This window comes from Delphinapterus leucas, chromosome 3 (assembly GCF_059928025.1).
Source record: "Delphinapterus leucas isolate spDelLeu-1000000601 "Yukka" chromosome 3, BTC_Dleu_Yukka2, whole genome shotgun sequence".
Lineage (NCBI taxonomy): Eukaryota > Metazoa > Chordata > Mammalia > Artiodactyla > Monodontidae > Delphinapterus > Delphinapterus leucas.
Genome location: NC_143131.1, coordinates 45,522,730 through 45,541,656, shown reverse-complemented (window position 1 = coordinate 45,541,656; position 18,927 = coordinate 45,522,730). Strand labels below are relative to the sequence as shown.

General features: G+C 36.9%; 1 protein-coding gene across 2 annotated transcripts in view; it reads right to left on the bottom strand.

Moving 5' to 3' along the window:
* MAP3K1 (mitogen-activated protein kinase kinase kinase 1) overlaps positions 1 to 18,927 on the bottom strand; it is an 81,704-nt gene that overhangs the window by 4,902 nt on the left and 57,875 nt on the right. For both annotated transcript variants that reach the window (XM_022597257.3, XM_022597267.3), the window contains 8 exons: positions 17,404 to 17,682; positions 7,754 to 7,875; positions 6,039 to 6,130; positions 5,578 to 5,767; positions 3,984 to 5,265; positions 3,456 to 3,608; positions 2,201 to 2,363; positions 928 to 1,059 (listed from right to left, as the gene is read on the bottom strand). In XM_022597257.3, the coding sequence (XP_022452965.1) occupies positions 928 to 1,059; positions 2,201 to 2,363; positions 3,456 to 3,608; positions 3,984 to 5,265; positions 5,578 to 5,767; positions 6,039 to 6,130; positions 7,754 to 7,875; positions 17,404 to 17,682 (2,413 nt within the window). The remainder of the gene's footprint in view (positions 1 to 927; positions 1,060 to 2,200; positions 2,364 to 3,455; positions 3,609 to 3,983; positions 5,266 to 5,577; positions 5,768 to 6,038; positions 6,131 to 7,753; positions 7,876 to 17,403; positions 17,683 to 18,927) is intronic.

Below are 18,927 nucleotides of genomic sequence, written 5' to 3'. Positions count from 1 at the left end.
AGAAAGAAAGCAGACTGTGTGTCAGAGAAATCTACTCTTCCTCTCAATTCACTTCATTAGTAAAGGCACATAGGTCTCTGCAGTGTAAAAAAAATCCAAAGCCTCATAGGGAAAATCAGACAAAGCATCAAGGCATAAGGAACAAAAGCAGAGATTTCGTAAAACTTTTAAATAGTAAGTGTTAAACCTTTAATATAATGATTCTTAGCAAAATCTTTACTCAAAGTTCCAATTTTAGTGTAGTTTACACTTTGAGACAAAGCTCTGTTGGAACATACTGACCTAGACCAATTCAGACTTTATACTGTAATTTCATAATTATAGCTTAATAAAAAATTAATGTTATAAAATTACTTGAATGTGTTATATCAAATCCTAAAGGCATTCATGTCAGAAAACCAAAGTTGCTCTCTTTTTTTGGCCACGCAGCTTGCAGGATCTTAGTTCCCTGACCAGGGATCGAACCTGCACCCCGGCAGTGAAAGCACGGAGTCCTAACCTAGACTACCAGGGAATTCCCCGAAGTTGCTCTTTAATAAACCAAACTGCAAAAGATTAGAGAGGATTTTTCTTAAAAGGAGTCTTACAGTATCCCAGTTATTTTAAATAAAGCCAGGAACAGGAACCTTTGGGGAGGCAGTAAGTACATCATGAGACCAAGACAGGGGAATCAGAGACTTGGATTCGGTACTTGGTTTGCCATCAATTAGCAGTAAGACTGTGGAAAAAGTCTCAGCCTAAAGAAGGCAGAATATATTACCCTGAAAAGTTCCTTTCACTTCTGATAATTCTAGTGATCTGAGTTACTCAGGAGAAACAATCCCATAGTTGATTTCAAGTTAGAAACTATCAACAAAGGTCTAAGTTTTAAAATTACATTTGTTTTCTGCTTATTGATAATAAGATAATAATTAAAAGAATTCCTACCTTTGACATCTCTGTGAATGATCTGGTTTTCATGGAGATATGAAAGGCCACGAAGTAATTGTTCAGTATAGTTAATAACTACTGATTCCTTGAAGGCTCCATATTTACTGAGCAAATGAGCCACAGATCCCCCTAAACATGTAATAATAATAATTTGTCATAAACTTAAGCCAAAATTAAAATTGCTTATTACACTTTGGTTGCATAAGCTTGCAGTGCATGAACTCACATTCACATTTGAAATATTAAATTTATCATCTGCTTCAGAAGTGAAACTGGTTTAAAAACTAACACATTCCAGTAATCTTAAAACCTATCAGTTAGGAGACATTTTCATGGAACCCTCATGAACTGGTTTTCTGGAAGGTCAAGATTTCAGAAAGCTTTAAAAGTTAACAATTTTGGATGGAACTATTCCTCTTATGTACAATTCACCTCTCTGTCTTTTGACCAAGATATACAAAATCTCTTTCTTAATGATGTAAGTAAACAGTGGTAACATGTTATTTAACAGAAGGTAAAAAGAATGGGAGGAGCCAGAAGACCCAGAGTTAGGCTTCATATCCTACCGTTTACCAGCTCTGACCTAGGACAAGTCACAAACTCAATAAGCCTCATCTAAAATTGTTTATAATAGTCAACCTATATACAACCATCAACCCAGGTAACAACCAACATCAGAGAATGTACTAAAGAACTGATTTGTAAATAGAAATACACTCTTCAAACACAAAAAAATAAGAAACCAAGTGCTTGTGTATTCATTACGTCCCAAGTCACTTATTTTACTGTATATACGGTATAATACAAAATAAAACTCAGTCTCTATTTGTTCAAGTAGATGACAAGGTTCAACTTACGCTTCAGTGCTAGTTTACCTGTTAGTTTTTAAAGCTATATCTTAACTAATTTTATTTTTATATTGTTATGTTAAAATATTTCCTAAATCTGTCCTATTAATGATGGCCAACTGGACAAATATGGATCTTACCATGGCAGGTTTAAAAAATTTATTCCTATAAAACAATGGTACACAATCATTTTAAAAGACACACTGAAAAAGTTTAAAAGTTAGAGGTAATGAATATTTTATTTATATTTAAATGAAAGACAAGCTATTTACAGTTCATACTACTATGTTGAGGCAATTTACTTTTAGGAATCTAAACTATTTAATAAAAATAAGTGTTCATTAAACGGTTTTTCCTAAATTTAATATCAAGCAAAAGTTAAATCTATGTATCACTATTTGTAATTTAAAACATGAACATACCTGCCATCCATTCAATGAAGAGATTATAATTGCTCTTCTCACATGTGGCTCCCAACATCCTAATGATGTTTGGATGATTCAGATGGCTCATCATTCTTATCTCCTCCCTTAATGCTTCTACTACTTCTTCTTGCTCAGAAGATGTATTTCTGACATACGTCACCTATTTCAGTAAACATATTTACAGAGTTTTGAATTCTGATGAGTTTCTATTTATAATTTTCACTAATTACTAATCTAAAATGGACAAACCCAAATTAACTTATATATCAACAGTAGAAGGCATTTATGCTCATGGATGCAATGTAGATACTTTATAAAAAAACCAAATCAAACTCTTTTAAATAATAAGAATCTAACAAGCAGCAGTAAAATATCAGGAGATGAAAGAAGACTGAGACATAACCAATCTTTCCAAACTGTCTGAAGGCAGACTAAAAAAATGAGAAAAGCCCAATCATAAGAACCAACATGATTTAAACATGAAAACTTTACTATGGCCTCGCCATGAGGCTTGTGGGATCTTAGTTCCCCGACCAGGGACTGAACCCGGGCCCCAGCAGTGAGAGCGCCAAGTCCTAACCACTGGACCACAAGGGAGTTCCCAACTATTGTCATATCTTGATAAGCATGCTCATTATAAAAAGTAAACCACAGAAATCCCAAGATGACATTGCACCAGTAACTTTGCTGAAGGGAGTATAAAACCATACCTCTAATAAATATAAAAAAGTGCAAACAAAAACTACAACCTTTATAGGGCCCATCCTGATGTTTCATCTTGATGAACCATGACAATAATCATGCTTCAACTTTCAAATAGAACTCATGATACCTTTGGTGCTGTGGCAACATCTACTTTAAAATTTAGGTTTCTCAGGACTTCCCTGGTGGTCCAGTCGTAAGGAATCTGCCTTCCAATGCAGGGGATGTGGGTTTGATCCGTGGTCGGGGAACTAAGCCCTCACGCCACAACTACTGAGCCCGCATGCCTCAACGAGAGAGGCTGTGTGCCACAACTAGAGACAGAAAACCTGCAAGCCACAACTAGAAAGAGGCCCACGTGCCGCAATGAAGATCCCGCGTGCCGCAACTAAGAACCAATGCAGCAAAAAAATTAATAGAATAAATATTTAAAAAAAAGAAATTTAGGTTTCTGAAAACTTTAAAAACTAAAATATATACATATGGGGATATATCCTTTATTTGCTCACTTTTATAATTGTAATCATTTATATGCTCACTAGATATTTACCTGTTTAACAGCCATTAAAGTTCCAGTTCCCACATCTTGAGCCTGATAACAAGAAGAAAATGCTCCAAGGCCTATCTGCTGACCTTTCAGCCATTCAGTGTCTTCTCTATAAGGTTGTTTTGCTTTGGTATGTCCTGGTAGAGTCTCTGGTGTCTGCATATTAAATGAGAGCAATCCTTTTACTGTTAAGTTAAAAGAGTAAGAGTTTGTGAAATCAGCCTGGCAAAATATTACTCTTGTTCAGTCTGGCTTCCCCAAATCACCTATAAACTTGACCTCTGAGTGGACAGTGTTGGTGACCAATGTCAAACACATAAGTGATCACCACTGTAGAATCAACCAGAAGCGCCTCTGAAATAGGCAGTGAGTATTTCTGTTCAAATAATGATACAAAAATTGTTGTATAATTAATTCTATGTGAAAACTCTGCTTCTAACAGTTAACTCACGTTAAAAGCTGTATTTCTGAATTAGTTTTATTTTAGCACGGCCCGAGGAAACTCTCTAACCTCTTAAAGACTATACTTACATCTTGTTGAATGATGATGATGTCTTCTCCATTTTCAACCTGTAGTTGAGGAACTAGGGGGAGGGCATCCTGAGATGCTGACATTGCCATGGCAATCGCTAAAGCTTCTTCTTCTTCAGCTTCCATTTTTTCTTTGCACTTCTGATTATGATTCATATCATCTTTGTAGGTATCATCATTTTCATCCTTTTCAGGAGACAGCACAGCAACTTCTGACTTAAAAGTTACTGTTGTGTCACTTGAAGGCATAGATGCTTCAAGAAGGTCCTCAATACTGGAGTTGAGCTCTGTATTGACATCTAATCTGCACTTCTCCTCTACTGGGGTGAACACTGTCTCGTCACTAGGTATAACAGCATTACTGCTATTGCTGCTGCTGCCAAAGCCGTCATCACGTTTGGAACTACCGTTCAAATCAAGTGTCATGCTATTTTTTGAGGCATCTCCCTGTTTACTTGTATTACTTGGGGTAGGTCGAGATGGCTTTGGCCTGTGTATATTACTGGAGGGCAGGGGTCTTGACTGAGTAAAGATTGGGGAAAGTTTATCTGAGTCTTTGTTTTCAGAACAGTTTCTCTGGAACTGTAGAGAAAACTTGCGCTGTGTTTGAGGAGATGCAGAAGGTATTTTGCAGGGAACAAACCCCTGAGGTCTGTGCTTAGAGACATCTGTTACGGTGCCAGGTGGTACAGATGGGGCAGATGTAGAAGGGCTTGACAAGGCTGGGAACATTAGTTGGGAATGATGAGATAAAGGAGAGGAGTTCAAACACTGACTGTGGGGTCTGCCTTTTGTTTGAACCATTGGCTTTGGCTGCTCCATTGTTGTTGAACTAGGAAGTCCTACTGAAATGCTGGCCAGTCGGTCAGAAATGTCCTCTGAACTGGCACTCAATTTTGTAGCACACAATCCTTTTCCAGTTTTCTCTAAATGGTCTGTGCGCTCAAAGGAACTGTTCTCTGTGGCTTCTGGACAGCTGTTGGGGACTGACGCCTTCAAAAAGCTGTCATGTCGACCATCCAAAGTGTCTTCTATGCCCAGCTGGATGGCCTCAGCAATTTCCACCTCATCTGCAATAGCCATCAAACGACGACGCATCCTGGTAAAATGAGTAGAACTGGAAACATTCAGCATTTCTAACAGTTTTGAAAATACATGGGGTACTGCAGTAACCATTCTTGCAGAACTCAAATATATCCTTCTGGAGAGTTTACCAACCATTGAGTGGGAATTATCAATGGACTGCAAAGCAAAGGTTAAGAGGGACAGCAGCTTCTTATACCTGAAAGAAAAAACACATTCAATTATGAAACAAATTAAAATTACTGCAAAATATATACAAACAAAATGGTACTAATTCACAGCTTTTACATTAAAAAAAATCAGTATAAAGGATCTAAAAATTTTTAATTAAATAGCCTAGACTTCAGGTGTTCGCCAATCAAATATTAAGGTATCAGTAACCTACATGTGTGCTGTAATTTGAGTCTTTCATTCATCTAAAATGTGTCCTTCTTGGATGGGTGTGGCGGGGGGGCGGTGGGATGGGGTAGGTAAAAGGAGGAAAGAAATGTATTTTCAGAAGAAAAATTACCTGACTTCAACAGGCTCAGCTTGTGAAACATCAGTACTGACAGTATGAGGGTAAAATTCAGCAGGAAATTCCAACAGCAGTCTATCTATGAGACAAAGGCGGCCCAGGAGTTCTTGCCAGTTGTTTGATTCAGTTTGGTTTCCAAGAATACAATTTAAGACATAATCAACACCACCAATACCAATGGATCCTACAGAAGGTAAAGTAAAAATAAATGAAAAACAGTGATATTAAAATCTAAAACAAAACTTGATCAAATGGTTTAAGGTTAACAAAAATACTTGAATTATATTAATTTCAAGAATCTCCCTTTTAGATTAATTCCTATTTCTAATGTTAGCTGAGTCAATTTACAAAATTATTTCAAAATCCTGTAACTGCCCTATTAGAGATTATGAGATTAGACCGTCTAAGGAAAATGATAAAACATGCTATATTAATTTTAAGTAAAAAGTTATTACCAGCTTTAAGTATTTCTCTGCCAACGGCCAACTCTCCTGCTTGGCCTTTGCACAATTCCAATAGCGTTGATATAGACAGCTGACTTGTGCGACTAAAAATGAAAGGAAGCAACATCAGACTTTAATCTTGGATAAAATACATATTAAAAGGAGAGTAGTAATGTAATGCCTTGTGAAAAGGTGGGGAAAAATGTTTTTAGGAGTGTTTGCTTCTCAACCACTAAAACTGCATTAATGATGTCACTATAAGTAATAATATTTATTATTAGGTCTAATTCCATAAATTTTACCTTATCTTCTGTGTTAAGCACAGAATCTTCACTACTGGCTCTTATAAACAGCAAGTATTAAATATGAAACCAGATAAAAGGCTTATTTTCATTATCATATCTTGTTAAAATAAGAAAGAAAAGACTTAAGACATTTTGATTTCTGAATTTTCATTAAGTTCTCTTGAATTAAAAACAAAGTCTTCCCATCCAAAACCTTTATATTCTCTTTATATAGCCAGAATGACTTCTAAATATCATAAAATCTCTTTACCATATTTCTTATGATGTTCAGTCATTCAAGTGACCAAGTAAACAACCTAACTTTAGAATTTCAGAAAGCGGACAACAAAATAAATGCCATAAAAGCATTGAAATTCTTAGGGGAAAAAACCCTATTATAATATTAAGAAATGAAATGATTTTCCTATGCATTTTTCAAATTACTTGTTAATTTTTTTCAGATATTTATAGTATTCTCTCTAAGCAACAAGAAAACCTCTAATACTTACAATCTGTAGGCTTGTGTAGAGAAACAATGGAGACAAAAGACAGACTTTATGAGATGAGAAACAAGTCAAAGTTAAGTGCTTAATTTCTGAGATCCTCTACAGACTACATCATGTGACTTAGGGAGGAAGACAAAATTGGACTAGAAGAGCTCCAAAAGGAGGTAATGGCAGAGGCAAACCAAGGGAGAGTCAGTGCTTCTTACCACCTGAGATCTGCTGGGACACGAAGAGATGAGAACTGCCAAAAAAGTGTTTACTGTGGCTATGCTCATTATATGAAAAGTGGTCTTTTCCTCCCACTTTATGGAAAGGGAAAAAATATATAGAGAGAACCAGCGGTCTAATAAAAGCATGGCTTGTGCTCATTTTCCCTATCACCATACCCTCATTTCTCTACCTCCAGTTAGGGCTGTTCTTGTTCCTTGCTGATTTTTAAGGATATTGCAGGGATATATGGAATTGTTGTTGTTGTTATTTGACAAAACTATCACAGAGTAAAATTCCATCACAAAGAAAATAATGGAATGGGGTTTTTGTTTTTTTGGTCCTGATAATGCAAAGCATGTATAATGATTTTATTGGTTCCTATCCTGTGTAACTCATTCTCTAAAATGAGATAATATCTCATATATCACCTGCTGTTCTTATCAACTGGACTTCAGTTTTAAGAATATTACTTTAAAATAAAAGAGAATCAATCACCATACAGTAATGTGGAGGTCCATGCAGTTTGTTAGCCTGGTTTTTACTTGCCATTAGTTCTTCCTAGTCCTTAAGAGCTTTAAATGTTACATGTTAATTTCAAATCTCACATTATAAAACAGTATTCAAAGCCTCATTTAGTAAGTATGTATCAAATACTTACTAGGTTTGAGGCTCTGTGCTAGGCTTTCAGGACAAGGCGGTTTGAAGCAGTTCATTTATAGGGCCTTACCTATTGACGTCTGCACACTTGACTAGGATGGTGTCTACAACTGGCCGGAGAAGTCTCTGCAGTTTGATTCTTTCTGCCAAACTGTGGCAAGGAGTATATACTAGCATGGCTCTCAACGTTTTCTGGGGGAAAAAAACTGAAGGTCAGTTTAACTACATTTAAAAAGCATCAGGGACAATGGCCTAATCTGAGACAATTTGAGAAATAAAATAATGATAGGAACAGATTATAACCCATAAATAAAATAAGAATCCATGAGTTGATACTGATACAAATAAAAAATTGGATAGATAAGGTAGAAAGGAACTCTCGACTATTTCTGTAATTTTTAAGTCTGAATTAATTTCAGAATAAAAAGTTATTTTAAAAAGAAAATGAGGAAAGGAGCCAACTTGAAAGAGCTCCCAATGGCTAAAGATGGAATAACTTGGGCACAAAGTAAATGATGATAGTACTGAATTATAACCCATAGAATAAAATAAATACCCATGAGTCTATGGTGATAGAAATAAAAAAACTGAATAAATACATAAATAGGAGAGAAGAGACAGCTCTTTGTTATAGACAAATTCCAATTAACTAATGAAGGAGGAATATGGGAAATAGAAGATCACCGTTAGAACACCACAGTAGTCATTGCTGTAGGCAAGATCCACTGACAAATGCTAAAATCTGTGAATAGAAACAGGATATTTGCATAGTCTCAAAGTATCTCCCCCAAGACATTTATTAATAGTAATTTTACAGTACCCAGTAGACAGCACCTTAAGCAAGTGATGAAGGATGGCATCACCAATAATAAGACACACTGACATGATATACCCCCTGATAACAATGCACTGAGAAGGGCACATCACCTCTGGTGTTCTTGTGAAAAATGCATAATGTAATCATGAGAAAATACCAGATAAACCCAAATTGAGGAACATTCTTCAAAATAACTGGCCAATAGACTTCAAAAGTGTCAAGGTCTACAAAAGACAAGTAAAGACTGAGGGATTGTCACAGATGGGAAAATTAGGGGGGCATGATAACTAAGTGCAATGTGAGATTCTGGATTGGATCCTAAAAGAGAAAAAAGACATTAATGGAAAAATGGGTGAAATATGAATAAAGTCTGTAGTTTAGCTGAAAAGGACACTGTTGGGACAGTTTGGGGATATCTGAATATGGACTTTATAGTCCATAATAATATTGTAATTAATGCTAAATTTTCAGAGTTTGCTGATTGCATGGTGATTATACAGAAGAATGTTATTTGTTCTTAAGAGATACATGCTAAAGTATTTGAAGTGAAATGTCATGATGCCTGCACATAACTTTCAAATTGTTCAGCAAAAAATTATATATGGGGAGGGAAGGGAAGGGAAAACAAAGAAGGGCAAGAGGGAGGGGAGAAAGGGAAGGGAGAGCTCTAAGGGCAGGAACCATGTCTGCCCTCACTGTGCCTGGCACACTAAATAACTGTAGAGGAATCAGAATACAGTATCATTCAGAGTCCCTGCACTCTAGGAGCTCATGAACACATTGGGAAACCATGTGAAGTGATAATAAACAACCAGATAGTAAGGCATAAACAACCAGATAGTAAGGCATTATACTGAACAGTCAAATATGTCTGAAGGTTTGTGTTGGAAAATAGTAAGAAGAAAGAGGTAAAAAGTTGAGCCAAGAACACTGGTCTTTATTCTACATTATGCTGGTCTTTATTCTACAGTATGCTGGTCTTTTGGTCCCTCAAGATGCTATATAAAAAAAAAAGACCACGGTTAAGATAAATTTGGGAAATAATGCATCTTATGCCATGATTAGATTTCCAATGTATGTTAACTTATGAAGGTTCCTAGAAGCCTTTCAGTGAACAGACCCATTTAACCTCATGTAATTTAGTATTCACCAATTTTAACTGAACACAGAACTCTTTCTTCAGGGAAGAAAGGGAAGGAACTTTTCATAATCCAGCCAAACTTCCACAGAATATGCCTTAGGAAATGCTGTTGAAGAAACAGAAACCTCTATAGGTTTCTGAGCTGGGGAATAAAGTGGCATTTAAGGAATAATGATGACTATTATATTCCATGTTCTCACAATGTACTAGACATTACAGTTAGAGGTATCTACACAATCTCATTTCAAACCTAAGAGGTACATATTTTCATTCTTTTATAGGTGAAAAAGATGAAGTTTAAGAGTCCTAAAAAGTTAACACTGCTAGCAAACTGGAGAACCAGAATTCGAATCAAAGTCTCTCTGATTTTGACCATATATCCAGATTGCCTAGGCTAGGCCCAGTTTAGCAGATTATCCAAGTATCCCAGTTGGGATGATAAATTATGAGGTCACTCAATTTTGACTCCAAACTAATGTTCATAAACACTATACTATACTACCTTTCAAAAAGAAGATTTGCTAGGCATAGTTGTTATAGGATGGATTAGAAAAAGATTAAGAGTGGAAGCAGAGAAATGAAATGAGTTTTAAAAACAGACCAGGGACTTCCCTGGTGGCACAGTGGTTAAGAATCCTCCTGCCAATGCAGGGGACACAGGTTTGATTCCTGGTCTGGGAAGATCCCACATGCCGTGGAGCAACTAATCCTGTGTGCCACAATTACTGACTATGCTATAGAGCCCGCGAACCACAACTACTGAGCCTGCGTGCTGCAACTACTGAAGCCTGCACGCCTAAAGCCCATGCTCTGCAACGAGAAGCCCGCACACTGCAACTAGAGAGAGTGTGTGTGTGTAGCAATGAAGATCCAACGCAGCCAAAAACAAATAAATAAAATAAATAAATAAATTTTAAAAATGAAGTGGAATTAAAAAAAAAAACCAGACCAGAGGGCTTCCCTGGTGGCGCAGTGGTTGAGAATCTGCCTGCTAATGCAGGGGACACGGGTTTGAGCCCTGGTCTGGGAGGATCCCACATGCCGTGGAGCAACTAGGCCCATGAGCCACAACTACTGAGCCTGTGTTCCAAAACAAGAGAGGCCGCGATAGGGAGAGGCCCATGCACCGCGATGAAGAATGGCCCCCGCTTGCCAAAACTAGAGAAAGCCCTCGCACAGAAACAAAGACCCAACACAGCAAAAATAAATTAATAAACTCCTACCCCCAAAATAAAAATAAAAACAGACCAGATAAGAATTATTCTAAAGCAGTGGTCCTAAGAAGAACTATAATCCTGCAGCCTGTGGAACAAAAACCACATTCACAGAAAGATAGACAAGATGAAAAGGCAGAGAGGGCTATGTACCAGATGAAGGAACAAGATAAAACCCCAGAAAAACAACTAAATGAAGTGGAGATAGGCAGCCTTCCAGAAAAAGAATTCAGAATAATGACAGTGAAGATGATCCAGAACCTCAGCAAAAGAATGGAGGCAAAGATCGAGAAGATGCAAGAAATGTTTAACAAAGACCTAGAAGAATTAAAGAACAAACAGAGATGAACAATACAATAACTGAAATGAAAAATACACGAGAAGGAATCAGTAGCATGATAAATGAGGCAGAAGAACGGATAAGTGATCTGGAAGACAGAATGGTGGAATTCACTGCTTCAGAACAGTATAAAGAAAAAAGAATGAAAAGAAATGAAGACAGCCTAAGAGACCTCTGGGACAATATTAAACGTAACAACATTCGCATTATAGGGGTCCCAGAAGGAGAAGAGAGAGAGAAAGGACCCAAGAAAATATCTGAAGAGATTATAGTCGAAAACTTCCCTAATATGGGAAAGGAAATAGCCACCCAAGTCCAGGAAGCGCAGAGAGTCCCATACAGGATAAACCCAAGGAGAAACACACCGAGACACACAGTAATCAAATTGGCAAAAATTAAAGACAAAGAAAAATTACCGAAAGCAGCAAGGGAAAAACGACAAATAACATACAAGGGAACTCCCATAAAATTAACAGCTGACTTCTCAGCAGAAACTCTATAAGCCAGAAGGGAGTGGTATGATATATTTAAAGTGATGAAAGGGAAGAACCTACAACCAAGATTACTCTACCTGGCAATATTCGATGGAGAAATCAAAAGCTTTACAGACAAGCAAAAGCTAAGAGAATTCAGCACCACCAAACCAGCTTTACAACAAATGCTAAAGGAACTTCTGTAAGTGGGAGACACAAGAGAAGAAAAGGACCTACAAAAACAAGCCCAAAACAATTAAGAAAATGGTCATAGGAACATACATATCAATAATTACCTTAAACGTGAATGAATTAAATGCTCCAACCAAAAGACACAGGCTTGCTGAATGGATACAAAAAACAAGACCCATATATATGCTGTCTACAAGAGACCCACTTCAGACCTAGGGACACATACAGATTGAAAGTAAGGGGATGGAAAAAGATATTCCATGCAAATGGAAATCAAAAGAAGCTGAAGTAGCAATACTTGTATGAGATAAAATAGACTTTAAAATAAAGAATGTTACAAGAGACAAGGAAGGACACTACATAATGATCAAGGGATCAATCCAAGAAGAAGATGTAACAATTATAAATATATATGCTCCCAACATAGGAGTACCTCAATACATAAGGCAACTGCTAACCGCTATAAAAGAGCAAATCAACAGTAACACAGTAATAGTAGGGGACTTTAACACCTCACTTACAACAAAGGAAAGATCATCCAAACAGAAAATTACTAAGGAAACACAAGCTTTAAATGACACAATAGACCAGATAGATTTAATTGATATTTATAGGACATTCCATCCCAAAACAGCAGATTACACTTTCTTCTCAAGTGCACACAGAACATTCTCCAGGATAGATCACAAATCAGCCTCAGTAAATTTAAGAAAACTGAACTCATATCAAGCATATTTTCTGAACACAACACTATGAGATTAGAAATCACTTACAGGGAAGAAAAACGTAAAAAACACAAACACGTGGAGGCTAAATAATACGTTACTAAATAACGAAGAGATCACTGAAGAAATCAAAGAGGAAATCAAAAAATACCTAGAGACAAATGACAATGAAAACATGACAATCCAAAACCTATGGGATGCAGCGAAAGCTGTTCTAAGAGGGAAGTTTATAGCAATACCAGCCTACCTCAAGAAACAAGAAAAATCTCAAATAAACAATCTAACCTTACACCTAAAGAAACTAGAGAAAGAACAAACAAAACCCAAAGTTAGCAGAAGGAAAGAAATCATAAAGATTAGAGAAGAAATAAATGAAATAGAAACAAAGAAAACAGCAGCAAAGATCAATAAAACTAAAAGCTGGTTCTTTGGGAAGATAAACAAAATTGATAAACCATTAGCCAGACTCATTAAGAAAAAGAGGGAGAGGACTCAAATCAACAAAATTAGAAATGAAAAAGGAGAAGTTACAACAGACACTGCAGAAATACAAAGCATCCTAAGAGACAACTACAAGCAACTCTATGCCAATAAAATGGACAACCTGGAAGAAATGGACAAATTCTTAGAAAGGTATAACCTTCCAAGACTGAACCAGGAAGAAATAGAAAATATGAACAGACCAATCACAAGTAATGAAATTGAAACTGTGATTAAAAATCTTCCAACAAACAAAAGTCCAGGACCAGATGGCTTCACAGGTGAATTCTACCAAACATTTAGAGAAGAGCTAACACCCATCCTTCTCAAACTCTTCCAAAAAACTGCAGAAGAAGGAACACTCCCAAACTCATTCTATGAGGCCACCATCACCCTGATACCAAAACCAGACAAAGACACTAGAAAAAAAGAAAATTATAGACCAATATCACTGATGAATATAGATGCAAAAATCCTCAACAAAATACTAGCAAACAGAATCCAACAACACATTAAAAGGATCATACACCATGATCAAGTGGGATTTATCCCAGGGATGCAAAGATTCTTCAATATATGAAAATCAATCATGTGATACACCATTAACAAACTGAAGAATAAAAACCATATGATCATCTCAATAGATGCAGAAAAAGCTTTCGACAAAATTCAACACCAATTTATAATAAAAAATTCTCCAGAAAGTGGGCATAGAGGGAACCTACCTCAATATAATAAAGGGCATATACGACAAACCCACAGCAAACATCATTCTCAATGGTGAAAACCTGAAAGCATTTCCTCTAAGATCAGGAACAAGACAACGATGTCCACTCTCACCACTATTATTCAACATAGTTTTGGAAGTCATAGTTGTGGCAATCAGAGAAGAAAAAGAAATAAAAGGAATACAAATCGGAAAAGAAGAAGTAAAACTGTCACTGTTTGCAGATGACATGATACTATACATAGAGAATCCTAAAGATGCCACCAGAAAACTACTAGAGCTAATCAATGAATGTGGTAAAGTTGCAGGATACAAAATTAATGCTCAGAAATCTTACACTAATGAGGAAAAATCTGGAAGAGAAATTAAGGAAACACTCCCATCTACCACTGCAACAAAAAGAATAAAATACCTAGGAATAAACCTACCTAGGGAGACAAAGGACCTGTATGCAGAAAACTGTAAGACACTGTTGAAAGAAATTAAAGATGATACAAACAGATGGAGAGATATACCATGTTCTTGGACTGGAAGAATCAATATGGTGAAAATGACTGTACTACCCAAAGCAATCTACAGATTCAATACAATCCCTATCAAATTACCAATGGCATTTTTTACAGAACTAGAACAAAAAATCGTAAAATTTGTATGGAGACACAAAAGATCCCGAATAGCCAAAGCAGTCTTGAGGGAAAAAAAAGGAGCTGGAGGAATCAGACTCCCTGCCTTCAGACTATACTACAAAGCTACAGTAATCAAGACAGTATGGTACTGGCAGAAAAACAGAGATACAGATCAATGGAACAGGATAGAAAGCCCAGAGATAAACCCACGCACCTATGGTCAACTAATCTATGAGAAAGGAGGCAAGGACATACAATGGAGAAAAGACAGTCTCTTCAATAAGTGGTGCTGGGTAAACTGGACAGCTACATGTAAAAGAATGAAATTAGAACACTCCTTAACACCATACACAAAAATAAACTCAAAATGGATTAGACACCTAAATGTAAGACTGGACACTATAAAACTCTTAGCGGAAAACGTAGGAAGAACACTCTTTGACATAAGTCACAGCAAGATCTTTTTTGATCCGCCTCCTAGAGTAATGGAAATTAAAAAAAAATAAACAAATGGGACCTACTGAAACTTAAAAGCTTTTGCAAAGCAAAAGAAACTACAAACAAGACGAAAAGACAACCCTCAGAATGAGAGAAAATATTTGCAAATGAATCAATGGACAAAGGATTAATCTCCAAAATATATAAACAGCTCATGCAGCTCAATATTATAAAAACAAACAACCCAATCAACAAGTGGGCAGAAGACCTAAATAGACATTTCTCCAAAGAAGACATACAGATGGCCAAGAAGCACATGAAAAGCTGCTCAACATCACTAATTATTAGAGAAATGCAAATCAAAACTCACACCAGTTAGAATGGCCATCATCAAAATCTACAAACAATAAATGCTGGAGAGGGTGTGTAGAAAAGGGAACCCTCTTGCACTGTTGGTGGGAATGTCAACTGATACAGCCACTATGGAGAACAGTATGGAGGTTCCTTAAAGAACAAAAACAGAATTACCATGTGACCCAGCAATCCCACTATTGGGCATATACCCAGATAAAACCATTAATTCAAAAAGACACATGCACCCCAATGTTCACTGCAGCACTGTTTACAATAGCCAGGTCATGGACGCAACCTAAATGCGCGTTGACAGACGAATGGATAAAGAAGATGTGGTACATATACACAATGCAATATTACTCAGCCATAAAAAGGAACAAAATTGGGTCATTTGTAGAGATGTGGATGAATCTAGAAACTGTCATACAGAGTGAAGTCAGAAAGAGAAAAACAAATACCATATATTATCGTATATATGTGGAATCTAGAAAAATGGTACAGATGCACCGGTTTGCAGGGCAGAAATTGAGACACAGATGTAGAGAAGAAATATATAGACACCAAGGGTGGAAAGGAGCGGGGTGGTGGTGGTGGTGGGATGAATTGGGAGATTGGGATGGACATGTATACACTGATGTGGATAAAATTATAAAATTGATGACTAATAAGAACCTGCTGTAAAAATAAATAAATAAATAAATAAAGCAGTGGTCCTGAACTGGGGGCAGTTTTGGCCCTCAGGGGACACTCAGCAATACCTGGAGACATTGTTGGTTGTCATGACTAAGGGGAGGATAGGGTGGCCATTGGTATCTAGTGGGTATAGTCCAAGGATGCTACTAAACATCCTATAATGCATGAGACAGCACCCCTGCCCCCAACAGATAATTATGTGTCAATGTCAGTAAGTGCTGAGGTTGAGAAACCCTGTTCTAAAGGTATATATACTCGTAATGGAGAAAGTCAAATTTTAGCATACAAAATTACAAACAGAACAGCCTCCTTGTCATTCTATCTCACTCATGAAAGACAACTTCTCACAGGTTAAACTAGAAAAACAACTCAGTAATCTATGTCATGGAATCCTCTTTTGTGAAAAGGTTTCTGAATTTCCATACAACGTTCATTAAAAATCAGTTCTTTTTTTTATATTTATTTATTTTATTTTTGGCTGTGTCAGGTCTTAGTTGCGGCACGCGGGATCTTTCGTTGAGGCACGTGGGATCTTTCGTTGCAGTGCTCGGGTTTCTCTCTAGTTGTGGCATGTGGGTTTTCTCTCTCTAGCTGTGGTTCACGGGCTCCAGGGTGTGTCAGCTGTAGTTTGCAACACATGGGCTCTCTTGTTGAGGCCTGTGAGCTCAGTAGTTGTGGCACGCAGGCTTAGTTGTCCCACAGCACGTGGAATCTTAGTTCCCTGACCAGGGATCAAACCTGCGTCCCCTGCACTGCAAGGCGGATTCTTTACCACTGGACCATCAGGGAAGTCCCCCAAATCAGTTCTTCTTAATGTCTAATATCAAATTAATAAAAAATAAATGTCTAATATCAAATTTAAAAAAATCAAAGTAACTCTGGTTACTTTGCTATCCCATAAAGAATCTTTAATTTGGTCATGTATAATGTAAGGCAAACGTGAAGGTATGAATAGCAAGCTATTGCTTTTTTTTGGCTGCGTTGGGTCTTCATTGCTGTGCGTGGGCTTTCTCTAGTTGTGGCGAGCAGGGGCTTCATTGCAGTGGCTTCTCTTCTTGCAGGGCACAGGCTCTAGACACTCAGGCTCAGTAGTTGTGGCACGTAGGCTCAGCAGTTGTGGCTCGAGGGCTTAGCTGTTCTGCGGCATGTGGGATCTTCCCGGCCCAGGGATCGAACCCGTGTCCCCTGCATTGGTAGGTGATTCTTAACCACTGTGCCATGAGGGAAGTCCTACTATTGCTACTTTATAGAGTAGAGAAAAGTAAACAGCATATAAGAAATCTTGACCAGGTTAAAACGAGTAAAATCCAAGTGAAGAGATTAAATGGAAGACTGCAATCTCCTGGGATTATGGAATAAAAAAAAATTTTGGATTTTCCAAAATTAAATTAGGTAAAGTAGTTTTACTGAATCTTAAAAATGATATCTGCAAACTGTCAAAAAAAAAACAAAAACCCCAAGAAACCCATAACGCTATGGTTGTAGAATAAAGCTACTTACTAAAGCAGCAACGTACACTTTGTAGACAGGGTCAGCACAGACCATTGACAAAACGTTGCAGCATGCCTCCACCACATCTCCTGAGACACTGGTCTGGGAAGACCCGCTGGCAGCTCCAGCACTTGGGCTGTTCCCGCCGTTGCTCCCGGAATTTCCAGTGCTCTCCCCATTTGCCAACAGCAGAGCCCCACTAACATCATGGGAAAGACGTCTGAGAGCCATCTCTCTTACATTCCAGTTTCTAGAAAATAAGCAGCCAACGAGTTCCATTCCGAATACCTATAATCAGACAAACAAAATGAATTCAATGTGAAGAAAAACTGAAGTGTTTTGAATTAAGTATGATTTTTGGTTACTAAAGGAAAATTGGACATTTCTCAAGTCTTCACCATACTATACAATTTTCAAATGTGTCCGTAAGGACATACTCAAGTTTAACTGGTAATTAGCAAAACTCCTTAACATTTATTAGCTCAAGTAAAACTAAGAGTGAACACCATTAAGTAATTAGATGGATATATATGCATTTCTGTACTCCGGCGCTTACCACAAAACAAAATAAACATATCTGTGAAGAACCTCAAATTTGTATTTGTGTTAAGGTAGTTTACAGAAAAAAAACTGAAGATTAAAAAAAGCCAAATCAAGAAAGGCACTGGGGCAGGTGTTCAAGAGATAAGAGTATTTCTCCTACCAATGATAGTAGTAAGTCAAAGGCTCTTATTTGGTTAACTAGAAAAAATATAATGAATGGAGTGGAAAAATCAAGACTAAAGAAAAACACTGTGTTCAAATCAGCAAAGGATAATGAAATACTTAAAGTGCATGTGATTATGGTCATCATTATCACATCTGCAAAGCCAGAGAATCCCTAAAGAAAAGAAAGGGTGCATGGTCTTGACATTATGGACCAGTTAGCTAAAAGTAAACTTAATATCTAAGATAATGTATCATCTGAAAAAGTTCTAAATATTAGGGATGAATAAACACATTTTTGGGGAAAATAAATCATGACTTTTTTATGTGTTCTGTTTTAAAGTGACAGTAAAGGAGAATAAATCAATTAGAGTATAGTGAATTTGTTGTATGCCTGGCACTGTTAAACAGCATACCATTAAGTCTTAATGATGTCTTATATGATATTCCTAATTTAAAAAACTAGGAATATATAGCCTAGGCCAACCTAAAGCTTAAGCAAAACAAACCTGAACCACTGCCTTGAAAAAATGGCATCCAATAGCTCAGTATCAAATTGAGAGTTTTCTTGAGGACTCATGAAGGGGCAGGTAAGGGCCTATGTTAAATACCATTAATGAACTAGATAAAATAAATAATATATTTATTAAGCTTGTAAATTTTATTAGATTCCTATTAGGCTGTTAACATGCTAAGAAAAGAGAATTCAAAAGCTGCAGGACTATAATGGTCACAAAAAGAAAAAGGAGATAAATCCTTCTGATGTATAAGCTTAATGAGTTATTGTGTCTGTTAACGAATTTAACAGAATTTACCAGATTATCAAAA